Source organism: Haemaphysalis longicornis, unplaced genomic scaffold, assembly GCF_048455015.1.
Source record: "Haemaphysalis longicornis isolate Haplotype H1 unplaced genomic scaffold, Haemaphysalis longicornis Haplotype H1 scaffold_28, whole genome shotgun sequence".
NCBI lineage: Eukaryota > Metazoa > Arthropoda > Arachnida > Ixodida > Ixodidae > Haemaphysalis > Haemaphysalis longicornis.
The window spans coordinates 2,727,652-2,751,936 of NW_027526329.1; the positions used below are offsets into that span (position 1 = coordinate 2,727,652).

General features: G+C 45.0%; 1 protein-coding gene across 1 annotated transcript in view; it reads right to left on the bottom strand.

Moving 5' to 3' along the window:
• Positions 1-24,285, bottom strand: part of LOC144172979 (uncharacterized) — a 42,070-nt gene that overhangs the window by 4,199 nt on the left and 13,586 nt on the right. Inside the window, exons 2-4 of the mRNA XM_077701566.1 lie at positions 17,860-18,011; positions 10,748-10,815; positions 9,011-9,097 (exon numbers count right to left, since the gene is read on the bottom strand). Coding sequence (XP_077557692.1) covers positions 9,011-9,097; positions 10,748-10,815; positions 17,860-18,011 — 307 coding nt within the window. The remainder of the gene's footprint in view (positions 1-9,010; positions 9,098-10,747; positions 10,816-17,859; positions 18,012-24,285) is intronic.

Genomic DNA, 24,285 nt, shown 5'->3' on the forward strand with positions numbered 1-24,285 from the left:
AGGCGACATCAAAATCGTGCTACGACCCCAAGGTGGCCTGGACCTCCAAACCGTTCCTGCAGCATCCCTTGCAGACCTCGTCCAAAGGGAAGCAAACATCATTCAACAATGAGGATAAACTCCCAATCAACCAGAAATCTAACTTCATCGTGATCACTACCCCGTCACAAGTGCGAGCCAAGCTATACCTCCAACTAACGACCCTTCAATAACAAGTAGCAACCTACCTCCTCTCCAACAACATCCCCCCACCGTCCAACACATGTGTCGTCGTCATATTCAATGCCCCAACAGAGGACGATGGAAGCACAATACTCAGAAGCCTAACTGACTACAACCCAGCGCTTCACATACTGTATGTCAAAAGACTTCAAAACTCCTCATTGGTGTAATACTCTTCAACGGAACAACAATACCATTCTGGGTACGCTACAGGGCAGCGATCGTACGCTGCTACCCTTTCAAGAGGAAATCCGAAGCCTGCCCTAACTGCTGGCGACCTGGGTACAGACAGGATGTCTACCCCCCACGCCCCCTACACCTTGATGCACCAAGTGCGGCTCCACCCCACCAACAAAAAACCACCCGTGCAACCCTAACTGCATACTCTGCGCAGACTCCCACCTCACCGGAGCATCGTGTTGTCCCCGCCGCTTCTAACCACGACGTCCCCACCAACCACCCATCGTCGCCCTAGACTTCCAGGCTGAGCACCAACCCCAAGCAAGAGAAAACTCCACAAAGAAGCAAGACCCCAACCATGAATATTTGACGTACAGAGATGCCCTTCAACATTCGCCCAGCCAATCATCTCAAGGCAGAAACATGCAGATGAGCACCAAGGCCTTCCGAAACCCGTACTCAACACGCCTCCGAAAACACAACCCCAAACAACTCAAACCAATGCACACCAGGCACTTATGAAAGAAATATAGGCCCTACGAGCTGAAATTCTCAAACTGCGGCAAGAAAACGCCCAGCTGAAAGAACAGAATCTCTTACTGAGACATCAACTACACTCATCTTCTGAAGAAGAGACATGCAACCAACAATCATCTCACGAACCCTCCCACACAAAATCGCCACCCCTCAAACGAAGGGCAACAACAGAGAGTGCACATTCTGCAGTGTCAATCGATATCGCCCAAGAACTACGAACACAACGACAAGAATATTTACAACTTCACGCATCAGTCAAGGTGGCACAAGCCACCATGCAGGGATCTGTAACGGCTCTACACAATGAACTACTTACATGCATGAAAGAACTTCGGCCACAACGACTAGCGATGCAAACACCCGACCCATCTGCCAGTAGCCCTCTAACAATCGAAATGGAAGCAGATGCCGACCTATAAAACACACGCTGCCTGGAAATGGAATTGTAGAGGCTATCGCGACAAACGCCCCGCGCTCCAAACACACCTGTCAACCGCTCATAATCCCCCAGGGTTATAGCACTGCAAGAAACAGGTACTATTGGGAAACTAACAGAATACCAGACCTTTCAAAACGCCCAAATAGCAACACTTTATTTATTTATTTATTTATTTATTTATTTATTTATTTATTTATTTATTTATTTATTTATTTTCAAATACCCTCAAGGTCACTGGGGACACAACAGAGGGGAGTGGGGAAAATTGTACAATAAACAAGTAGCACAGCATCTGATGCGGACATTAGACCATGTCCAAAACAATCAAGAAAATATTACCGTTTTAAACATGAAAATCAGACCTATGAAACATCAGAAAAATGCGCAAGAAGGGCAGCTTTGAATAGCTTGTTATCCTGTATTGACACTAGCGGTTCAGGAAGGCGATTCCATTCACTCACCGTGCGGGGTAAAAATGAATGATAAAATGCGTTTGTTTTGCAGGAGAACGGCGCAACTTTGTAGCGATGATCGACGCGGCGTGATATGTAAGACGGGGCAGATAAAAGAAAATCGCGAAGATGCGCGTGGAAATAAATTTTGTGAAACAAAGATAATCGAAGCATCTTGCGGTGCAACGACTGGTTAGGCAGAAACAATATTGATTTCATAGAAGATACACTAGCAGTGCGATGATAGTTCGACAGTATGAAACGAGCCGAGCGGTTTTGGATTGCTTCTGCCCTGGTAACTAGAAATTCGTGGGCAGGGTCCCATATTGAGGCCGCATACTCTAGCTTTGGGCGAATTAGTGTTTTATAGAGTTGTAGCTTGAGGCAAGAAGAAATTGACGAAAAGTTGCGCTTCAAGTACCCTACTAAGCGGTTAGCATTGTTTGATACATACGTAACGTGTGGATCCCATGAAAGATTATTTGAAATATAGACTCCTAGGTACTCGTAAGAGCTTACGACGTCAAGAGTATGTTTCTGTAGGGTATAGGTTGAGGAAGGTGCATTGGTGCGTGATACATGCAATACTTTGCATTTATTAATGTTCAATGTCATCACCCATTCGCTGCACCATGAAGATACAGCGTTTAGGTCTGACTGAAGTGCTAGAGAATCGTTAGCGTTTATTATTTCACGATAAATGACACAGTCATCAGCGAAGAGGTTAATAGAAAAATGCACACGAGATGGGAGGTCGTAGATATAAATTAGGAAAAGGAGCGGACCAAGGACCGACCCTGTGGAACTCCCGAAAGAACTGGGGACAAAGAAGAGTCGAAATGATTAACGGTAAAAAATTGAAAGCGGTTAGTAAGAAAACAACGCAACCAGGCAAGTACACTAGTATCAAGGTTTAGCTTACTTAATTTCAGAAGCAAAAGCTTAAGTGAGACCTTGTCGAACGCTTTGCTGAAGTCAAGAAATATGCAGTCAACTGCAGCGCCACGATCAAGAATGCTATGGAGGGAATGAGTAAAGCATGCTAGCTGAGTTTCGCACGAATAATGTTTGCGGAAGCCATGTTGTGATCTGTGGAAAAAGGAATGACCGTCCAAGTGTGCAGCAATTTGAGATGATATAATGTGTTCAAGGATTTTACATGAGATGCAAGTTAGAAAAATAGGTCGGTAGTTATTGATGTGTTGCTCTTGGAAGAATGCCACGTTCGAGAGATTGTTGAAATATTTTAGTCAAGATAATTGATGAACACATTTTGGTGTTTTTGAGAAACTTTGAATTTATATTGTCGACACCGGAAGCAGAAGACAGCTTTAAGGTATCAATCACTCTAGAAACACCAACTGGGTCAATAACAATAGGAGGCATTGAACAAAACTTAGAATCACTAACATTTGCATCAGCAGAACAATCGCTAACTGAGAAGGATTTCGAAAAAAAATCATTAAAAGCAGAACAACAGTCAGAAGCAGGCAAGGTGTCGCCATCAACAGGACTGATAGTGATATCGTCCTCCTTTTCCCCTCCCATAACACGCCAAAATTGGCGCGGATTAGTACGGAGCATCGACGGTAATGTTCGTTTAAAGAAGAAATCTTTAGCTTCATGCACTTGACACTTTTACAACGCAACATAAGCGCCGAACATGGGGTGTTTTAAAATATTAATATTCCACATAACTTCGTCACGCTATGTCCTCTCCAACCCGACCGCAGCAAATTACACTTGCTCAATCTATACAGCTCTCCAAAAAAACACCCAACACAACTTCAAACACGTCCTCATGGAAGCACTACGAGAAGCAGGCAGTCAACCCCTACTGGTCATGGGGAATTTCAATGCCCCACACGTGGCATGGGGCTACACGCGAACAACAAAAAAAGGCCGACTTCTTTTGAAACAATACAAAAACTACAGCTGACTCTATACAACGAAACGTACATACCCAAGCGCATAGGCAACAGCGCACAAAGGAACACAACACCTGATCTCGTATTTGTACAGGCTGATTTGTACACATCTGCCCTAATACAAAACCGCAACAAAAACACATCAGTGATTGGGACGGTTTCCGCACCTCAACCCTCAACGTTTCACCATTATCCAACCAAACGGACGAAGAGCTAGAACGGTGGCTCAACCAAATAATGCAAGCAAAGGAAGATAACGAAAAACTTGTTGATACCGAACTACCAGTTTCCTACGCCGATTTACGCATACAGCGTTTGTGGGAGGCGTACCGCAGCATAAAACGCCATTGGAGAACCCGCAAACACAGACAGGCCTTCAAAAAACGCCTTGCCCAATTACATAGGGAGTCCATAGAACATGCCGCGTGACTAACCCGAGCACAGTGGCACCAAGTATGCGACAAAATGAGGGGAGGACTGTGTATGGTGCGCACCTGGCCCTCCTCCGGCAACTCATGGACCCCACACCTTCTAAATCACGCACTACGCAGCGCATAACCCAACTACTGCATAAGCAGGCCCCCATGGGACAACTCATGCAGCCACTACGCAACATGTACATCCCCTCAGCAGCGGATACCTTCCCACCCGACCCAATATATTGAGGTGACCCAAACCCCACACTAGACACAGAAATCACAGAGGCAGAGGTACACAATGCCATTTTTAGGCTCCGACTTTTAACAGCTCCCGGCTCCGACAAAATCACCAACAAGATACTAAGACACCTAGAAGATCAAGCCCGCGACGCAATCACGACACTCTTCAACCACCACTGGACGGCAGGGACCCTTCCAAACACATGGAAAGATTCCAAAATCTCGCTAATCCCTACACCTTCAATACCGATCAAATTAGAAAACCTCCGTCAAATTTACCTTACGTCCTCTTAGGAAAACGTCTCGAGCACATAATGCATATCAAAATAACGAGACACCTTGAACAACAAGACCTTCTCCCACCAAACCTCATAGGGTTTCGCGCAGGGCTATCAACTCAACACGCACACAATCGAATTTACCACATAATCCACGCTCCTTCCAAAAAAGACAATGCCGAGATCCTCGCCTTATACCTACACAAGGCCTTTGATCACATCTCCCATGCAGCAATACTACAAGTGATCACATCTCTCAACCTAGGGCAACGCAAACACAAGTAGGTGCTGACTTTTCTCACTGAAAGGACTGCCACGCTCAGATTAGGCCCACTCTTTTTTGTAACTTTTCGAATGCCAGCGAGAGGCACTCCTCAAGGCGCTGTCCTCTAAGCCCTGCTTTACAATCTGGCAATGATGCCCACTGCACGCAGCCTGGAAAACATACCGGAACTCAGATCCACAATATACGCAGACGACATTACACTGTGGGTGCCCCGCGGTGCGACGCACATATCGAGGAAGTCCTCCAACTGGGAACAACGGCAGTGGCACACACAACACAACAAGCCGGTCTCACATGCCCGGTGCACAAATCCGAACTCTTAATCCTAAGCCCTCCACCAACAAAATCCCCCGCCAAGCACACCATCCATATAGCAATTAAAAATCACCCCATTTCACATGTAAGTAACTTATGCATCTTAGGCCTTACGATTCAAGCAAATAGAAGCACAATCCTTACAAAACGCTCTCCTTCAAAATCACACTCTAAAGACCATCGGACTCATAAAACGAATAACAAACAGACACCATGGAATATCAGAAATGAAACGCCTCCGACTGGTGCAAAGCTTCATAATAAGCCGTTTCTGCTACCATCTATCATACGGAATCTACCGAAAGCTAAAAAAAAACTACTTAGACGCGCTACTCCACAAAACCTACAGAACCGCGCTGCTACTGCCCCCCCCCCCCCGCCCCGCTCAGACTGCAAGACTACTCGCCCTGGGTGTCCATAACACCGTTGACGAACTTGTTGAGGCCCACAGAACAGCTCAAATGAACAGATTGTCTCAATCCCTCCATGGGCGAAGGATCCTCGAGTGGATTAACCTCAACCCACCAATGCCCCTCGACCCTCCTCAGGTCATACCAAACGACCTACGTTAACTTATCACGATCAGGCCAATTCCTCAAAACGTGAACCCAACCGTCCATTCGGCTAGGCGACAATCTAGAGCACAACACCACAACACAAACTACCCACCCTCGGAGCACACGCTGGACGTGGACGCAGCACAGTACCAGCCCAAGGAAGTCTTCGTTGCAGTAGTGCTTACCTCACTCGCGGATGCACCAACCAATTGCTTAACCATCCTCACTAAATCCCCGGTGACAGCGGAGGAATCAGCAGTGGCCCTCGCCCTCACACAAACCCCCACGCCCATGAAAATTTTCACCGATTCCCAACAAGCACTTCGCAACTTTGCCAAGGGCACCATCTCTAAAGGGGCAATGCAAATCTTGCAGAAAAAGCCCCCCCCACCCAACCTGTATCGTTGCTGTGGACCCCGGCCCACACCCGCATAGGCGGTAATGAGGCGGCCCACCATCAAGCTCGAGCACTGACCACCCGAGCAGACCCTCTTTTCCGCCTAACAACGGTGTGAGTGAAAAGACTTTGCCCCGAAGGCTTCTCGGTATGCACTTCCAACATATCGACAAGTCGTCCAGCACTACCGACTCCTCCGCAGGCGCTATCCCCCACCGCACCCGTTGCTAAGTCACGCTGCCGCCGCCATGTGGCGCATCCTACACAGTCACTGCTTCCTCCACAGAACCACGCTCACACACACGCACCGACAGAAATTTCCAACACCACACTGCCCTCTATGCCACCAACGTAATACCCACTTTCATTCGCTCTGTGAGTGTTCACACGACCCATTTCCCTCCTACCCCACGCCCCACCACTGGGAACAGGCCTTGGGGAACTCGGATCTGGTGGTTCAGGAGTCTCTAACCGCACGGGCCTTTGCGGTCGCCGAAGCCGTATGGGCTTCGGCCATCCCTCCCTTCTAATTCCAAGTTGTAAAATAAAGTGGTTCTCTCTCTCTCTCTGTCTCTGTCTCTCTCTCTCCAACGCATTTCAAATTTCCCGTCTTCGCAGTGCTCGCTCACGCTTTGCCTGCAGCTGCGCCAGTAGTAGTTCTGTTCTTTTTGTGATTGCTTTTCCTCCCGCATGTGCCGGCGTTGCAGTGCCACTTTGTTTTGCTTACTATCGTATCGTAAAAAACCAACCCAACGAGCGTTCATAAGTAAATGAACGCGGGCAGCGCCATTTAATTAGGTATATTTTGCCTCAAATGTAGCTGCAGTTTTCTTTGCGCTAAACAACGGGGAGATGTATAACCAGCGCCAGGGCTCACGGATTTTGAACGCTTGTGACTATATTAACCACTGGGCTTTCGAAGCCTCTGTGGGACACCGCGACCACAGTCGCTACGGGTGAGCACCGTGTGGCTCTACTTGGGTCCAGCGAGCGAGCTACCACGAGAAGGTGAGCCCGTAAAGTGCTCTGCACTTGAAATACACTTTTTTTAAAAGCTTGCATAGCTCCTCGTGCACATCTGCTTTCTTGCTAAATACTGTCTCCGGAGCTGCAGATCTGAGTTAAAGAGACGGCAAGCCAGAGTCACCAGTGTAAAGTTGCTGTTAACTGTCCCTTGGAGGTACGAGAGTATTTAGGACACTGCACACTCCGGTTCCTCCTTTAACCCGCCCCAGTGGCTCAGTGGCGATGGCGTTGTGCTGCTGAGCCCAAGGACGAAGGGTTCAATCATCGGCCGCGGCGGGCCCTTTTCTTATGGAGGCGACAAGCTAAAACTCCCGTGTGTTCAAGACTTCGGCGCATGTGAAAAATCTCCAGGTGGTGAAATGTAATCCGGAGCCCTGCACTACGGCGCGTCATCGCCTCTGTATCGTCGGCGCAGTAAACGTCATAATCAATCTTCCGCCTTTGTCCGTAGAGGTCAAAGTTACACCACTTAATAACGTGAGCGAAGAAAAATATTTGCAACTCCATACGTAGACAAATATCGTGCGTGGATACAAAACTATTGTGCATTGAGCAAACTCTGATGATCTTTATTTATATCAGTTACCATTACGATGACGCAACTTTCGAATAAGTAAATCGGCCTTTTTTTTAGTTTATATGCTGCCTTGCCTTTCATTTGTCCTTCAGTGTTCGCCGCGGGTTGTATGTTCCTTTTGCCATGCGCTCTTCACAGTGATATACTGACTTAAATTTGCTCGCAAGAATTCTTCGTATTGCGTCCTGTGTCATTCGACGCGAGCGCACGTTCCTGTGCACAATGACCAGTGTGCACGACATTTGCATCTGCAGGAAGCTTTTAAAACAGGAAAATAATTCCTATGGCATAAATTCACCACTATCTCGTTCAGCCCATATTATTTGACAGGCCATGCAGCCTATCCCGTGAAAAAAGCTACAGGAACACAAAAGAAGATCCGCGCACCATCAGTAAAAAGTGATGCCGCCGGCGCACAATAAAACAGCACCAATAAATGGGTCATGTCAGAAGGCCTTTTAGTCGCCAAGCACGAAGGCGGCAACGCGAACACAGCACAGAGTGACAACAGAATAGGGACGGCAAATATCCAGTGTCAGTGCAACCAAAATATTAAACTGACAATCCATCTAGCCCCATTGACGCAAATGTTGCGAACATTGCTTGCTAAATGGGAAGCAAAAATTTTCGACCAAGCGCGCTATTAAAAAAATACTCTGAAATGTTCTGTCCGCTGTTCATAACTTTTTTTGCAGCCAGATATGAACAAATGGCTCTGGGTCATTTGGTAATTTTTCAGTTTTCTGCTGTGCATATACTCCGCCTAAAACGAGTGATTTCGACCTATATCTTACGTATATGCAGTGTGATGGACTCTTCTGCTTTCAATTTGTTGGATGCAATGGCATATGCGCTGGTACATTCCGCCGCTGATTCTTTAATGCACAGGGGAACTATTTGTAGTGAGGCTTGTCAGTTGTAAGACTGCTTTATAAACCTTTCCATTCACACTGCTATTTATTGGTTATCAGAATCGCTGGTTGCACGCGGTCTGCTGTTAGGACAGAGTGCCCCATTACAAGAGCGAGTAAAATTCAACGTCCCCGTGAAACGGCCCATTTCCACCTAAATTAAATAATGTTTTTCAGTCTAGGCTGGTGGCAATGAGGGGATGGTAACGAGAATGATTAACTGCAAGCAGAGGAAAATTAGCTTACTGTTGTCCTGATAGTACGGAGCAACGGTCACCAAGCACGTTTGGTAGTCGCTGAAGCTAGCGTACCCAGTGAAGTTGTGGCATTCATCTGAAAAACAATGTGACGGAAAATTATCACAACAAACCGAAAGAGCACACAAAATCGACGCTTTAATTTGAAAGTCACAAAAGACCGCGCTAGGCTTCTCGGCGCTAACTTCGAAAGGTCGACTACTGCAACTCGGCCTCCAAACACGTTTACCGAGTCTAGGGAGGCCCTCATAATTAACATGCTGCGTCGACTACACCATAGCAGTCCCGCCAACACCTGTTACGTAGGCTTGGCTGACACGTCGCGAAGACTCCCAATATCCCCAAGAAATATCCACAGCTCTACACGCAACAACCGCGCCTATTTGCTTCCTATCCATACAGACCGCACGTACAGTATCGGATGCCGAGGGCATCGGACGCTCCCCTTGCTTCAAAAATGCGCAAACGACTCAGCTACCGTCTGAACCGACGCCGTTCGCTGTGACCGACAACGGCCATACGTAGCTGACATAGTGCGCATAAAGGCCACTGTCCTCCTGACTTCAAAGCAACTGGCATCATCAACCAACACGGAACAATACGCCGCTATAGCCCCTCACAGTTTACGCTGAGACTGACTACCAAGCAGGCTGACGTCGCCACGCCCAAGTCAGAGTTTCCAATCTGGCACTTCACGTCCTGCCAAAAGGCTGTAACGTCAAGAACAAATGAAATGAGAACACAAAATTATGAACACGCACAGGTCACATTGAAACGTAATATTAGTGGAGGCCGAATAATGACGCTCTATTGGTCTCTTTCGAATGCCACATTTCCCTCCTCTATTACTGTTATTAAGACACGTGGCACTGTGCCGAACATCGAAAGGAATCGCGCCATTTGTTTCTTCTGGTTCATATATTGGTGGTTCTATTTCAGTTGTTCACGACTGTACACTATCCCTTACAGGCAACGAGTAGACACCCACCCACCTCTTTTCACCTGGGAACGACGTGGCTAATGCCACGGCCTGCGCTTTCACACCTGGTGCTCGCAGACCTAATGGTCAGCTCTAACGTGGACCACAATCCTCCTGTTCCTTCCCCGTTCCCCCAAACATACACGGTGTAACATCAGAAAGCCTCCCACTCACTTACCGTCCTCTCCACTCTTCGCACTCGTCTTCCGGTGCGCGCATCTAGTGAAGACTTCAAACTCACGCCTACCACAGGCAGGTCGCGCACCACCACATCTCCCTAGCATTTCAACGCCCCATAATCTCGTCGTTGTGCCTGACCACCTTCTTCCCCTATAGTTGGTGGTGAATCGCTATCTCTAAGACCAGGAATCACTTTTCTACTTTGTGAAAACGGGGGCAACGGCCCCCTTCTGCCGAGCTGGCATGGCCACCAACATCCTCTGACTCTTTCTCTGTGTCTTTCGTCTCCCTTTTTTTACTAAATGAAGCTTTTGTAACAACATCAACAACTGTTGCAGGTTTAGTTCAGATCCAGTTACTCCAGTTCGAGTTATTCCAATTCCAGTTGCAGGTTTACTGTGCGCAAATTAATAGTGACTCTTAACGAAAACTTAATGTTTTAATTAAAACACCTTCGCAAAATAAACTAAATGCTAAAACTATAACACTGGCGTACATGAAATCACAAAATCTCGCGAAAACGCACCCTCCATTTAATTGATATCTCACATAAAAAGTGCTACTTACCACCGTCTATGTAGAACCCTGCTTCGTCCAAACTGCTACCGAACTGTATTTCCATCTCCGAGTTTCTTCTGCGTTAAACATAGAGATAAGGATCAAACTTTTGCACAGCTGCACCACGGCGTCTGTCACTAGAATGCATGCTCTAATATATGACCATCCGTTTCCTGGTATTTGTGAGAACCGATATCAAATAAGCGACACTAGCTGGACAAATAAACTGAACTGTTTAGAGTAGAAAGTCTTCATCACATGACACAGAGTAGAAGAAATTAAACTAAGCTATGTTTTCAAGCAGTATATACACACTTAGGGAACTTAGGAGTGCGAGTTTAAGGAGGAGCTATATGGTCCTGCTAAGCCAGAGTTCAAGGCATTAGGCAGAAGAATTTATACACCCGTCAGTGAACACAGGAAAGCGAGTTTGAGAAGGGGCTTAGTGCTCCTACTAAGCCGGAGTTCAAGGGATTAAGGCAGATAGAACGTATACACATGTGAGGGAACACAGGAGGGAGAGTTTAAAGCGTAGCTATGCGCTCCTGCTAAGTCAGAGTTCAGGGCTTTAGGCAGATAGAGTTTGACATCTCGAATTTTCGCAAAGTTAATCTATTGCTGCTCTCTTTTTTTGCAGAACTCTTTCGATGAAGCTGAAGGGGAATTCTTGCGTCGGTCGTCGCTGTGACCAAGCTATGGTTGAGAATGTTCGCCCGAGTAATGAATATCAAGGCAAAGAAAGCAAATTTGGTGACAGGAGTCTGGTAATCAAACTTGGAGCATAGTGTGGTATGCAAAGGCCTCAGTGAGCGGATTCACCATATCTTGTTGCTTTTCTCACTTCAGACTGTATAAGCGACCGACGCAGCTGCACTATCGGTGCTAGTTCGTGAGCCGTACTCTGCCTGTAATCTCTTGCTTATGGCACCCTTTCACATCAACGCTGTACCAACTCCCGCTGAATTCTCGACTTGTCCTCACTACAGGGAGTGGATGTTCCGGACAAGCCATCATGACAGACATTGTGCTGCAAGCACCGATTTAAACAAGAGCTATTGTCGCGGCTTGTTGCTTGGCATGAAAAACAGCATTGATGAAGTTTCACCAAACCCTGATACGCTTTTCCTGACAAATTCGTTCAGCGACCGACGTATGTGCACTTTCGACGCTGTACAACGAGTCACGGGAGCCGGATGTTTGACACGATGACTGCAAGTTATCAAAGACCCCGTATTGGCGTAAATGCATGCATTTCTGGTTTCTGGTGCATCCCCGGGACACCTTAGAAATATCACAGCACGTTGGTTATTTCGGGGACGGAGACAGAGCGCCAAACCTCGCGCAATGTGTGAGTCATTTTGAAATGACGGTCGCCGTTGAATCATCCGATTCATTGAACAGCACCCGTCTTCACAGACATCATGTTTTCAGCCCACTTTTAATCAAGACGTGTGGACGCGGTTACCCTGCAATTATAAAATAGCGACCGCAATGTGCATAAAAATGTTATGCTTTTCCTTGCAGGTCAACTGAGGCGTTTGTTTGCTCTCTAAAATGTGATACATGATTAGACTGGTCCTATTTTAATGCCGAAATGTAGCGGCTATTAGTAGTTGTCACTAAATTTTTGTTGTGACAATTTATTTGCTGGTGGTATGTGTCCAGCTAAATCTGAGGTCGTTTTGACTAGACCACAGGCGGGATCTAGTTAGAACGCCGTAGAGAATTCAGTTTTACCGAGGTGTATTTTCTGCTGCAAACGCTGAGCATTAAGACAAACAAACATATGTTGATCTACATCGAACTTGCCGATCGTGAAAGCGGTGCATCGATCTCAATTTTGAGAAACAAATTGTGGACGTCCATATTAGGCCGTTAGCCGCACATGAAAAGGTATCTGCAACAGAATACGAAAATAACCACGATACAACCCGAAAGGTATCTGCGCTGCACGCTGCGAGACAGCTTCACTATCCGTTGTTGTGGATGTTATTAGTTACATCCATGCGCAACAAGTTCTTATTTCATAGACAAACTGATCACCTTAATGAAACATGCGCACAAACTGAAAAAAAACACCTACGTGAGCTGCTTTATTTACACGCCGGGTGCGGCCTTTCATTGACGTTTCTCGAAGAGAATATGCACTGTGTAAATATTCCCGAATAAAGTGCCGGCCGGTGAGAGTAAAGGTTTCTAGCTTCAAAAGAAATGACCCTGCACCGCTAACGCTATCGCTTCCACAATTGAAACACGTAGCAAGCCAATCGAATCAGAACTGGAAGTGGCACGCCACGCCATATTAAGGGTGACACTATGCCTAAAAATTCCACATGTTACGTGAAAATTCCATCTGCTGGCTCCGTCTGCGACACTGATACCGAGAGAGAGAGAATAAATTTAAATGGAAAATCAGAACATCATCCTTGAACAGCTTAGTGAACCAAATTGTTCAGGGTCAACAGACGTCCCTCCTGCACTGCTGTATTCAAGGCAATGCATTTATTCTGCAATTGATATTTCTTCCTTCTTAGTAATATCAGCAGCCATATTCAAAAGCGTAGAGGAGCTTAACCATAATGACGGAAAGTAACTTGCTATCCTGGTATGGCAGTCTTCCTCCTATACTTTGAAATCGGCTTAATGCTTAACAACGAAGTACTTGTCGTAGTAAAACATTTCAATCTTTAGCCTGGTGATAGCATCCGAAAATCAGGAGGAAGCGATTTGGTCGCTGTTGCTTACTCGTTGTCCTTTGGTGTCACTCTAAAAGCATGCCTAGAACTTTTCTGCGCATGTGTACGTTCCCCACGCCGACCTTGTTTTATATGAAATTATATAAAACGTCATGTTATCCACCTCTTAATTCTCTTCAATCATAATAGGACCCCATGCATTACGAACAAAACATTATGACTCTAACTCCCCCAAACGCAGCTAATATCTCTATAAGTCATTTCTATTTTGCTGCGAAGAGTTTGTTTCTGCTGTTGCCGATCACGTTTATCGTGTAAAGACAAAGATGTATTACCTTCCTGCTCAAATAACATTTTCCCCGAAATTTCAATTGAACACACGAGATACAGACTACGAGTTTTAACACAATGGACCTTTTTTGAACTACTATTGTTGATTTTATTCATTCGGTATTAATGTAGTTTTCATTGACGCATTATACCTTGATAAAGTCTTCTTGATAGGCACAATTATTCATCCGCCGAATAAATCTAATTATTATCGATATTAAAGAAAGGCCAACAATATTTATCACTTAAAACTTGGGAATGTGTTTGAATAACCACACGCCTAATTCGATAAGTTGCGAGCAACTGATCCCTTTCAACGTTAGCATACCTTATCTCTGGACGCAATATATACTCCTACTCGTAATTCCTCGTACGCATCGATCACCTTGGTGAATAGGCAGCTAAAATTGTTAAAAACAAATCCCGCTCTTTATTCAAGCAGAAAAAGCACACTAGTTGATTGTTGGTATGCTTTCCCAAAATATTCTGAATTGCCTAACATGGGAGAAAGAATGCCGGAAAATGTGTTTTTTATGAATACACTTCACGCGACATTTGTTGAAAAGGCAAAAATTTTGAAATCATGTTGGCAGCAAAAAAGGATCCCGAGTCGCTAATTACGGTAGTGCTGGTGGCCAACGTCAGGTGCTGTGTTGCCCGGAAATCCATGTTTTCGAATGGTTATATGTAGACTGCTTATTTATAACCACATTCAAGTCGCACAAAACCGACTACGAATGACACTGAGAATCGCCAGCAGTTCAAAAACCAGTTGCACTAATATATTTCTTTGCCCAAATTTGATCCGAATAAGTTGTTTATTCTGTAAATGTTATCATGACAAAGTTCTAAGCCAGATACCCACATAAAACAATAACTACAAATTTTCAAAGATGCTCCGCGGAACGACGTTTGCACCTGGCGTAAATTCGCCGAAACAAGTTCCGAATGGCCTGTGAAAGATAATGGGAACCTGTACAGTGGAGCTCCCGCTTGTCCGGCGGCTGGCACGGCGCGCCGCAGTGCGCACAGTTGGGATCGGTTGGGATTTTTGTGCTACACCGCCGTGCTGTATCGTTATCAGCACCACATGTTTTAGAAAAAAACACATTTGTAACAATAGCCGCAATTTTCAGAAGCTAACAAACTCTTCCCGCGCTTGCAATGTTTGCGGAGTTATTAAAAGCTTCTGGTTTAAAAATAATATTTTTACTCATACTCAATAATATTTTTACCCATTCCTGCTGCATCTACACAAAAATTTTCTATAAATTCTTGACCGCCCGCACACCTACAGACCATAATTGTTGTATCTAGGCTGGCCACACTCCACCTCCAACCATTAGACACCTCCAAAAGGGTGACGACTGAACTTAAGTTGTTCTACGTGCTACCTTGTCCTCCCTCGCTAAGTGAACTAAAACCGGCCTTGCCCATGTAAATAAATATATCTGCAAAAAGATAGCCCGTCGTTTTTGCGAAGTGCGAAAGCTAACAAAAGGGCTTCTCTGCTATATCACAAATTAGACTTTCTTTATTAGAGAAATAACGTACTTAATTTTATAGAATGTTACATTTAGTCTACCTAAAGTAAACATCTTATCAACTGCACATGCCCCTGGTGAAAGCACGAAATGGCGGTACATAGGTAACTTTTGCGCGTTTTAGTGTTTCGTCTAACTTGGAAGCTACCGTAGGCTTGCCAACCGATCTTACAAGTCTCTTCTCGATGTGGAACTAGGTGAAAGTCTCTGAAATATTCAGAAAGCTGTATGCACGTAAAAACGCAGCAAAAACGGTTTGGCATTCGTCGCCGCCCGTCCTATATTCGTTCCCGCTAAAAAAAAGACCGGTTTCTAAGGCACAGGCTAATCAAAGATGCTTCTGGGTATCATCCAAGCAAATGGCCTGCTTTTCTGTTCGCAACGGGAAGGACTGCTACTCGAGCAGGAATTCTAAGGTAAACATAAGTACACAGAGTCTATTTCATCTCGGGTGATTGCACAGCGAATTGCGCGTAGCTTCATCATCCCCGGGGAAAAGTCAGTCGACGTTCTTCTGTGGAAATATCAGCGGGAAACGGGATGCTACCCCGAGAATTTTGAGGCTGCTGCGAGCGGCCGCCGGCGCGGGCACGCCCGCTTCGGCTCCTTCACCTACGTCACGTCCGGCAACGGGTAATGGCCACCTTTTCTTCCAGTTCGTTACCGAAAAGTCCCCTCTTCACGAGCTGTTTACGTCGCCCACGTACCTGTTTGGGACGCGGTGTTTTGCAGTTAGCCCTCTTTTTATTTCTACCATTAGATGAAAATTTTTACATTTCGAAACTTGGGTGCAGTTGCTCTTTAAAGGATAAGAAACCTGTACATTAGTGCTCGAAATGACTTCCCGTTGCTCAAAGGAGCTCACGTGAGCAAAGTAAAGGTTGTGTTGAATATGCAGGGTAAATATTGTACCCGTTTGGGTTCTATTAGGCGTAATCCCAAATGCGGAACAAATCTTGAACCACTGAACCACTGCGGCTTGATCATAGCTGACTATAGAAAAACCCAGTGAGTTGGTAGTTGCATTCAACGTTGATACACGTGTTACAGAGACATGCCCAAAATTTCACGGAAAAACTGATCATTCGAATTGAACAAGTACCAAATACGAGAGTTACAAAGCTCGTTCCTGCTAGCGGGGTATATGAAGTCCTACATAGGCAATTTTTCAAGCCTTTCAGTCACTGAAGCCGAAGGTGACAGCAAATGTCGCAAAGGGAAGGGTTGATGATTGTTTTAGCAGACACAGGCTACCACTGGACATGTACCGCCATAGGAGCCCTGCATAGGATCAACGTGCGGACTTCTACACGACATTTGTTCCATGAATTTTATCTGTGCGCTTCATGAGTGGATGGACACTGAGCCATCTACATGAACAGCACCCATAAAACATGCCAGGCCGGAAAACCGGCACATAAGTTGTACCGTTCTACAACATTGGTTTCGCATTGACTACATAATAAAGAATACTCAGTTGTTCTAGAATATCTTGAGGCCGAAGAATATTGTGAGCCAAGCTTCGAATTTCCGCCTACATGAAGAGGTCCCAAACATTGCGATGGCAGCACTCTCCAGCCTTGAAAGCCACCATCTCAACGCAATCTCTACTGTGTCATGTTTTGATCTTCTATCGCCCGCTCTGTTGCCAGAGGAAAGCAAAATTTTGCCGACACGACTCATGCATGGCTGAGCAAGCAAAAAACGTTCGGTACCACAACACGAGCCCGTTCCTCGGGTCGCGAGCTTACGATTTGCACTTGGTCGCATAGACTCTAGCGGATTCATGGCAAGATGTTACGGTCACCGCGGCTTCTTATGCGGAACACTGTTATCGTAAAAAATCTGGCCAATTATCTCCTTGATTCCCTGCGAATGTCGTCTAAGAAATGTTCGCCGGCCGCTCTTTGAACGTAACTCCTTCCACCCTCTTCGCTTCCCATCTCACGTTCTTCCGGTCCCCTCTTGCTCCTCCTGTGATTTATTCAAGGCAGGTTTGTCCAATCCAATTATATTTTCTGGCCTTTGCACTGATTGCGCCCCCTGGTGAGACAGTGAGAATCCTTTTCTTTTTTTTCTTTATTGTTCTGCCTGGAACAGCACAAGGGAGAACTTCGTTTTTTTGTGCTTTCTTTTATCTCGCATGAGCTGGAGTCTTTCTTTGCAAGTTTCATCCCGTCGCTCTATACCCTTGCTATCGTAAATATCAACTTAACATGTATTACTAAGTCAAAAATCACCGTGTTATGTACTTCAATTTTGGATCAAATTGACCTAAGCTACTGTCTGCGTCAAATATTGGCGACATGTATGACCCAACGCAGCAGTTTGGGTGTTTTTCTTACTTTGTTGACAAACTATTTTAACTTGTGACTTCAAGGGTAATTTTTTAGTTTAACAGACTGAGAGACAGACAGACAGACAGACAGACAGACAGACAGACAGACAGACAGACAGACAGACAGACAGACAGACAGACAGACAGAGAAAAGTTTATGGGAGACTATCGACCCTAAACCTGTGGAAAATACTCTATTTTTCATTTACTCACGTCATTGTGTTATTTATGCCAGCAAACTTCCACATGTATGACACCTGTCTGGTATTCACATCATACTGGGTTCGCGATGAGCTGAGACACAAGTACGAGGGGCAGTCGCTTGAAGTGTAGGCCGCTACAACCTCCGGTAGTCTGCCCATCGCCTGCGTGAAGATTTGTGCCAGTGCATTGCCATATATAATCATTGAAGGTGCAAACTGTACGTGTAATACACACCTCAAAGTATATATATTAAACGAAAATTATTACAATACTTTTCGTCGTAAACTAGACAAGCGTTTTTACAAAGCATAAACACCTTCAACGGTGAAGTGGCTGAGTGTTCGTAGCCAATTTTTAAACATGCGTTGAAGCTCGAAATGCAGACACTTGGCCGTCGAAAATGCATGAAACTTGTACGTACATTTTGATATAGGCCAATTTTTTCGCTCCAACATTTAAGGTAATATGCGAGAGAGATGATTTCATTGGATGGCTGGTGTGTAATTTGGAGGAAAAAAATTTATTTTTCGAAGGGGATAATTTCCGCGTGCGCACATAAATAAATACCTTCACAAATCATATAGAGTCGTTCTTTTTTGAGTTTGATAAAAAGAAAAATGCCATAATTTCCATAGGTTTCAGAAATACAAAAGTATAGTGCGATGTTTTTTTTTACTTTTTAACTCAGCCTAATTACTATCTCTTCAGGCTTCAAGTAAGGCTTCGATAGTGTATACGCATCAATGTTTAGGCCATTGGTTTGATGTTCTTGGCATTACTTCATTGAAAAGCGCTACAAAATTTTTCTGCTGCCGACAGCCAAACTAATAGCATAGACAAGCAGATTGGACTTCCTGTATGTAAATATGAAGCCTTCGGTAGCAACTTTGATTTTACGGCGAAAACAAAAAAATGCAGCATTACGCGAAGATCCAAAGTTTGGATGAGCAAGGGATAGGTCCTACAATGGCTGACAGCACTAAGAGATAAAAGTATACAAAACAAAATTAATACCGCGACGGGTATCGGGGCTTTTAACCTGCGCTTTGAGTATGCAAGGCCTAAACGCATCTCGCGGCTTCTTATGACCATGAGCAGGAACCATGTACTTCAGATCATGCGCTGGAGCTCACGATGTCAGATTCTCAGCTGTAGCTCATTAAAAATGCAATTAGAGATTTCGTTTTATTGTTTGAGGTAATAACGTCTGTTAGAGACACGTGGTAAAGGCTAATACCGTATATCCCGGGTTGCAAAGCACTTGTACTCAATTATCGCGTATGTTGGGCTGCCCCGGCACTGGTTCCCTAGAAAGCGACTCCTCCCAAGGTACCCCCTACAAAGAACTCATTCGTTTCAAAAAGCCAAAATCCAATGCTACCAAGACGTCTCGGCTTCATTGGTATTATAGGCAATAATTCTCCCGCGCACTCTGGAGACATCGCCGTTAATAAGAACGCTGCAAATGCAGCCTACACATCCGAGTCTTTTAAAAAGTGCTTCGACCCTCACCTTATACAGAGGCTCCACAAAAGCTAATCTCTACCATTTCGGAAAACAATTATCAAGATTCACCATTTCAAACCTCCATTTTAGCCAACGCGCCACCACCACACATACACAAAAGTAATTACACTTCAACACACTGTACGTTCCGCAGGGTTTATACTCTAAACACTGACATTCCTCTAGCTGCATAATTGACATCTATACTGCCCGCGCAGTTCAGATGAGGACTAAACAGTCAGAAAGTGATGGTCCACTGCCCTGCCTATCACCTCAGCCCAATAGGCCTCCAGCTTTTTTCCGCCAACACATATAGAACACAAGATCATCCCGCAAAGGTAAAAGGATGATGATTATGGCAAATTGAGAGCATCCGAATTAAAAAAATAACGCGATGCTTTCCCTCTTACTCCTGCTCCCTTGAATTATTATTCAAAGTCAAAATCCAAAATGTAACCTCCTTCGAGCGTGTCCCAATGCCGCAATCGGGTAGATGTCGGCTTCATAATGCGAGGAACCAACGTTCGATTGCGACCACAGCAAGGATTTTTATAGACGCGCTTTCTGCAGCTTTGCTTATCATCGTCATCGTAGCATTTTGAAACCACGATGGTATTTTTACTTAGTATTTATTGCACTACATGTCATTGTAGGGAATAATATTTACAACACATATTTACAATTATGTACACATACAGAGGAGTTGATTACAAGACGAAATGCAGAAGTAAACACAATGAAGAATTATCTATATCTGGTTTAAAACGGGGGCAACAGTGAACAACAAATAATGGGGAGATAACAGTCACGGTCATAGATGTCATTTTGGTCATAGACGTCTTTAAGATGAAATATCATTTGGCAGAAGTGTGATCTGGAAGCTCAGCGTGCCTATCCAGCATTCGCGTTTTCCATAAAGTACGCACAGCGATAAGAAAAAAAAACAAATATATGAAACATTACCGTCTGCGGGTCGTACGAGATACCCTGTAGACTGTGGAGTCAATTCAAAGTCCTTCTTAAGAGTTCTTTGTGGACACCCCAAATATAATGGCGTCCTTTCAATTTATGAAGCAACGCTCAATAATTTCGAGTACATCGCACAGGCGACAGTTCACAGAAGACACAAAAATGTTAAGGGTGTGCAGCCACGTCTTAGCAGGCAAAGTTTCGCTGAGCAGTTTGAACAAGAATGTATGTAGAGGAAGAAAGTGGCATTTTGCGGACACGTAAGAGCACATCTTGTCAAGACAACTTAGAATAAACAGTTATATGTGGATATCTGATGAATATACAGGCACGGTGTAATGAGGACAGCGCCGATGAACCCCGTCTTGACGGAGACCCCCTCCCTTCTCATGGCCTTGTTGTGTCTCCCCATCCGGTGGCGGAATGTTGGGGCGGCCTCCGCCGACGCCAGCGACTCCCAACCCTTTGTATGGGCCTCGTCGGCGGCTTTTACGCGGCGTCGGGGAAGGCTTGCCTGTCCTCCTGACCTTCGGGAACGGCCAGGAGGGGAGCGGAGGTGAAAACCCTTATTGGCATGTGCGCTGAAGTGGCGAGGCGGCATTGCTTGCGACATTGCTCGCGCATGCTTAAACGAGTTTGTTCGGAGCTGCGGCCCAGAGCGGTCGCACCAAGACTTGCTCCCGTGTCGGTTTCTGGGCGCCAGAGCCCCACGAATGTCTCGCCAACCGTGCGGCGGTTCGGCACCTTTTTTGGCCTCCGGGCCCCCACCAGGGATCGCGCCGCGACACCCCCTTTTGTGCGCTGCGGCGCCTTTTATTTGTAATTCAGTTTTCGTTTTGCCTTGTTGTATGTTTCGTCTTCTCCTGTAAATAAGTGTATATAGACTTTTTCTTCATTATCTACCTCCTGCGTCAGCGTCACCGGCTACTTTCACCCATCCACGGTGACACCAACCACATTCTTCTACGAACCAAACTGTACTCACGGACTTAGAAAGGTAACCTTTAACAATTAAGTGGGTAGATTAGTTACTATGACAGAGATGTACTCCTTTGAAAACGACCGACCCAACGTTGGCCCGCTCTAACAAAGAAAACCGAAGTGAATAAGAAGTACGATGAAACGCGTTTGAAATATCTATCCGCTAGAATGCGAGCTGCTAATAGGAATCTTTAAAGAAATGAAGGGCTGTTCGAGCAATGTGTAAATTGGTCTGTATTGATCGGTCGTGCAGTCCACGTTGAAGTTGACCAATAAGAATGGACGTGGCAAATTGCAGACGACTAGATAATATCTTCGCGAAAATTTTGTAGTCACCATTTGTAAGAATGATTTGTGTGTACGTATGTATAGATAGCAATTTCTTAACGGTCTTTACTTTTGGAAATTAGTATACTGTATGACATTTCGTGAGTGAGGGCGGAAGGGAATTAGCGTCCAGGTAGCATTCCAAAACACCAAAAAGAACTGGACGTAAAATATACCTAAATGGTTATAAAACTCTCCGGGCAGCCCATCGGGGCCAGGGGGTTTGGATACCTCAAGCAGATGTACTGCGACCTCTATCTCTTCTAAGGTAATAGGGGCACTTATATTGGAACTGTATTCATCTGTCAATTGCTATACTAGGGAGACAAAATGTCCCAAAAGCTCGCTATCAATGGGATCAGAGGCACCGCCGAATAGTTTCTTATAATAATTTTTAAATTCAGATGTAATCACTTTCGCGCTAGTCAAAAGATCACCATTTGAATTTATATCCGGAATGAACTTAGTGACAGCGTGGTGGCGCTCCCAACTCCTAGCACCTAAAAATAGGAGCGCTCAGGTTTTGTCATCCGTCCTGGCGGTTTCTTGGCTAGTGGACCAGGGGTTACTGGTGAGAGCGGCTTGTTCATACACACATTTTCAATGGCTTTCTCATGCTCGACCTGACAAGATCTACATTACTTATGCGCTCCTTTCCGACAATCCTGCATGTGACGTCCCGCCCATTTCTTTCTCGGATCACTGTCTTGTTGTGGTGGCCTGGGTGGAGGTGGTCGTAGTACTTTCAGTCCCCGATGGGCTCTATGGAAACCCAATTCGTCTCTTTTACGAAATAAGGGCTTTTGTGGCCATGTGCGGGAAACATTGCTGGCATGCCTTTCTATGCACTTGCCTTTGCTTGAAGCATGGGAGCTGTTCAAGCAAAGAATTCGGGGCATAGCGATTGAGTGTCGGTCAATTATTACTTTCTACAAGCACTACCACGAAAAGTCATTGCTCAAAAGCCTGGATAACCGCCCTAGAATAGAAAGCGAAATGTCCGCACGTGTGCGGAAGAAATTGCTACCGCAAAACGTCAGCTTCAGGAGGTTGATATGCACTGATATTGTTGAGCACGTGTTCCGTACTGGAACAATCGTGCTATGCACTGTGAGAATCCGAGACGCCAGGCTTTACTTGCTGAGCGCCACTGCGCAACGACATAACTAGAGATGCCACGGAAATAATAATAATAATAATATTAATAATATTATTAATAGTGTTTATTGATTCCATAAAACAGGATGAATATGCGGGTCTGCCAAGGCCACAAGGGCTTGAAGGGCTGTTACCGACAGCGAGCAACACGTCATACACCATACACCAACAGATAATATTCACTCTCATGAGGCAAAACTATTCAGATATCCAACAAAAAGACAAAAGTTATCAGAAAATAATTTAGACAAAAAAAGCACTGTTAAAGGCGAAAGTGAAGTTCTAGCGGAATGTATGTCATTTTCCTTCGACTATTCATCGAAAGGAAGACGTCTGGCAAAGAATTCAGGACCATTGGACATGGTACTGTCGAACATGTTCATCAAATCAAGTTCTAGTTCGTGGTAAAAGAAAACGATCGCGAGGGCGTAAATGCCGCACAAGATTGCACGGCTGGCAAAATCGCAGAGACCAAATATACTCAAGTACAATCCTTTGTTTGAACAGCGAGGTAAAATCAAGCATGCGAAAAACACGAAAGACATAATTAGTATCAAGATCTGGTGTACCATACAAAACGTGTTTGAGTGTCGAACGTAAAAAGCATCCGCCTTATTTTTCCAGAAATCAGAGCATCAGTAAAAACAACAAATTCCGTACCTTAATGTGGATTAGGACAAGGCAAAAGCATTTTGCTTACGTACTTTTAAGGTACAAAGTGATATGAGCCCGTACATCAAATAGGCAGTTTTTCTCAGTTCAGAACATATAAAGGCCAGATGCGTGTTTCGAGACATGTGAGAATCAAAAAATATACCCAAATATAGCGCTGTCCTGTCTACTTCTCGTTCCTTTTTTGTGGTGTGTTTTTTCCACGCTGATTTCTAATCATGAACGTTCACCAACCCAGCCAAATTACAGTATCTTTGAAATATACCCAAGCATTTAACAGAGTCCACAGGCAAAATAGGTGTACATTTACAGTTCGAACAATCAGGAACATGCAAAACAATTGATGTAACAGTCGGTATTGGCTTTAGACTATTATAAAAGCAAACAACTTGAGTCTTTTTAGTGTTGATTCGAATTTAGTTGCTGCAAAACGACTTTATTATCTGTTGACAATCATGTTGCAGATTCCCAGCGGCAAGATCGAAGGCACTATGCCAAAAAACAAGCAGAGTGTCATCCGCGCACAGAAATACCCGGGAATGAATTACAAAGTTTGCAATGTCAATTACATATAACTGAAAAAGCAATGTTTTTTTTAATGATCTCTATACTGGATTTACACCCGCCCTTTGTGTCTCATCTATGTTTCTACGTCGTTTCAAGAACTCTTGCTAGTTTAACTGAACATTTCTTGAGTAACCGTTGCGCAGTAAGTTTCCATTAAGCCCCCACCACTACTTATCTTCAGCAGCAACACTGTTCTGGGAAGAAAGGCGATTGCGAATGCGTGCCCGGCTGCGGCTGTGATTTTGCCCAGCGGGC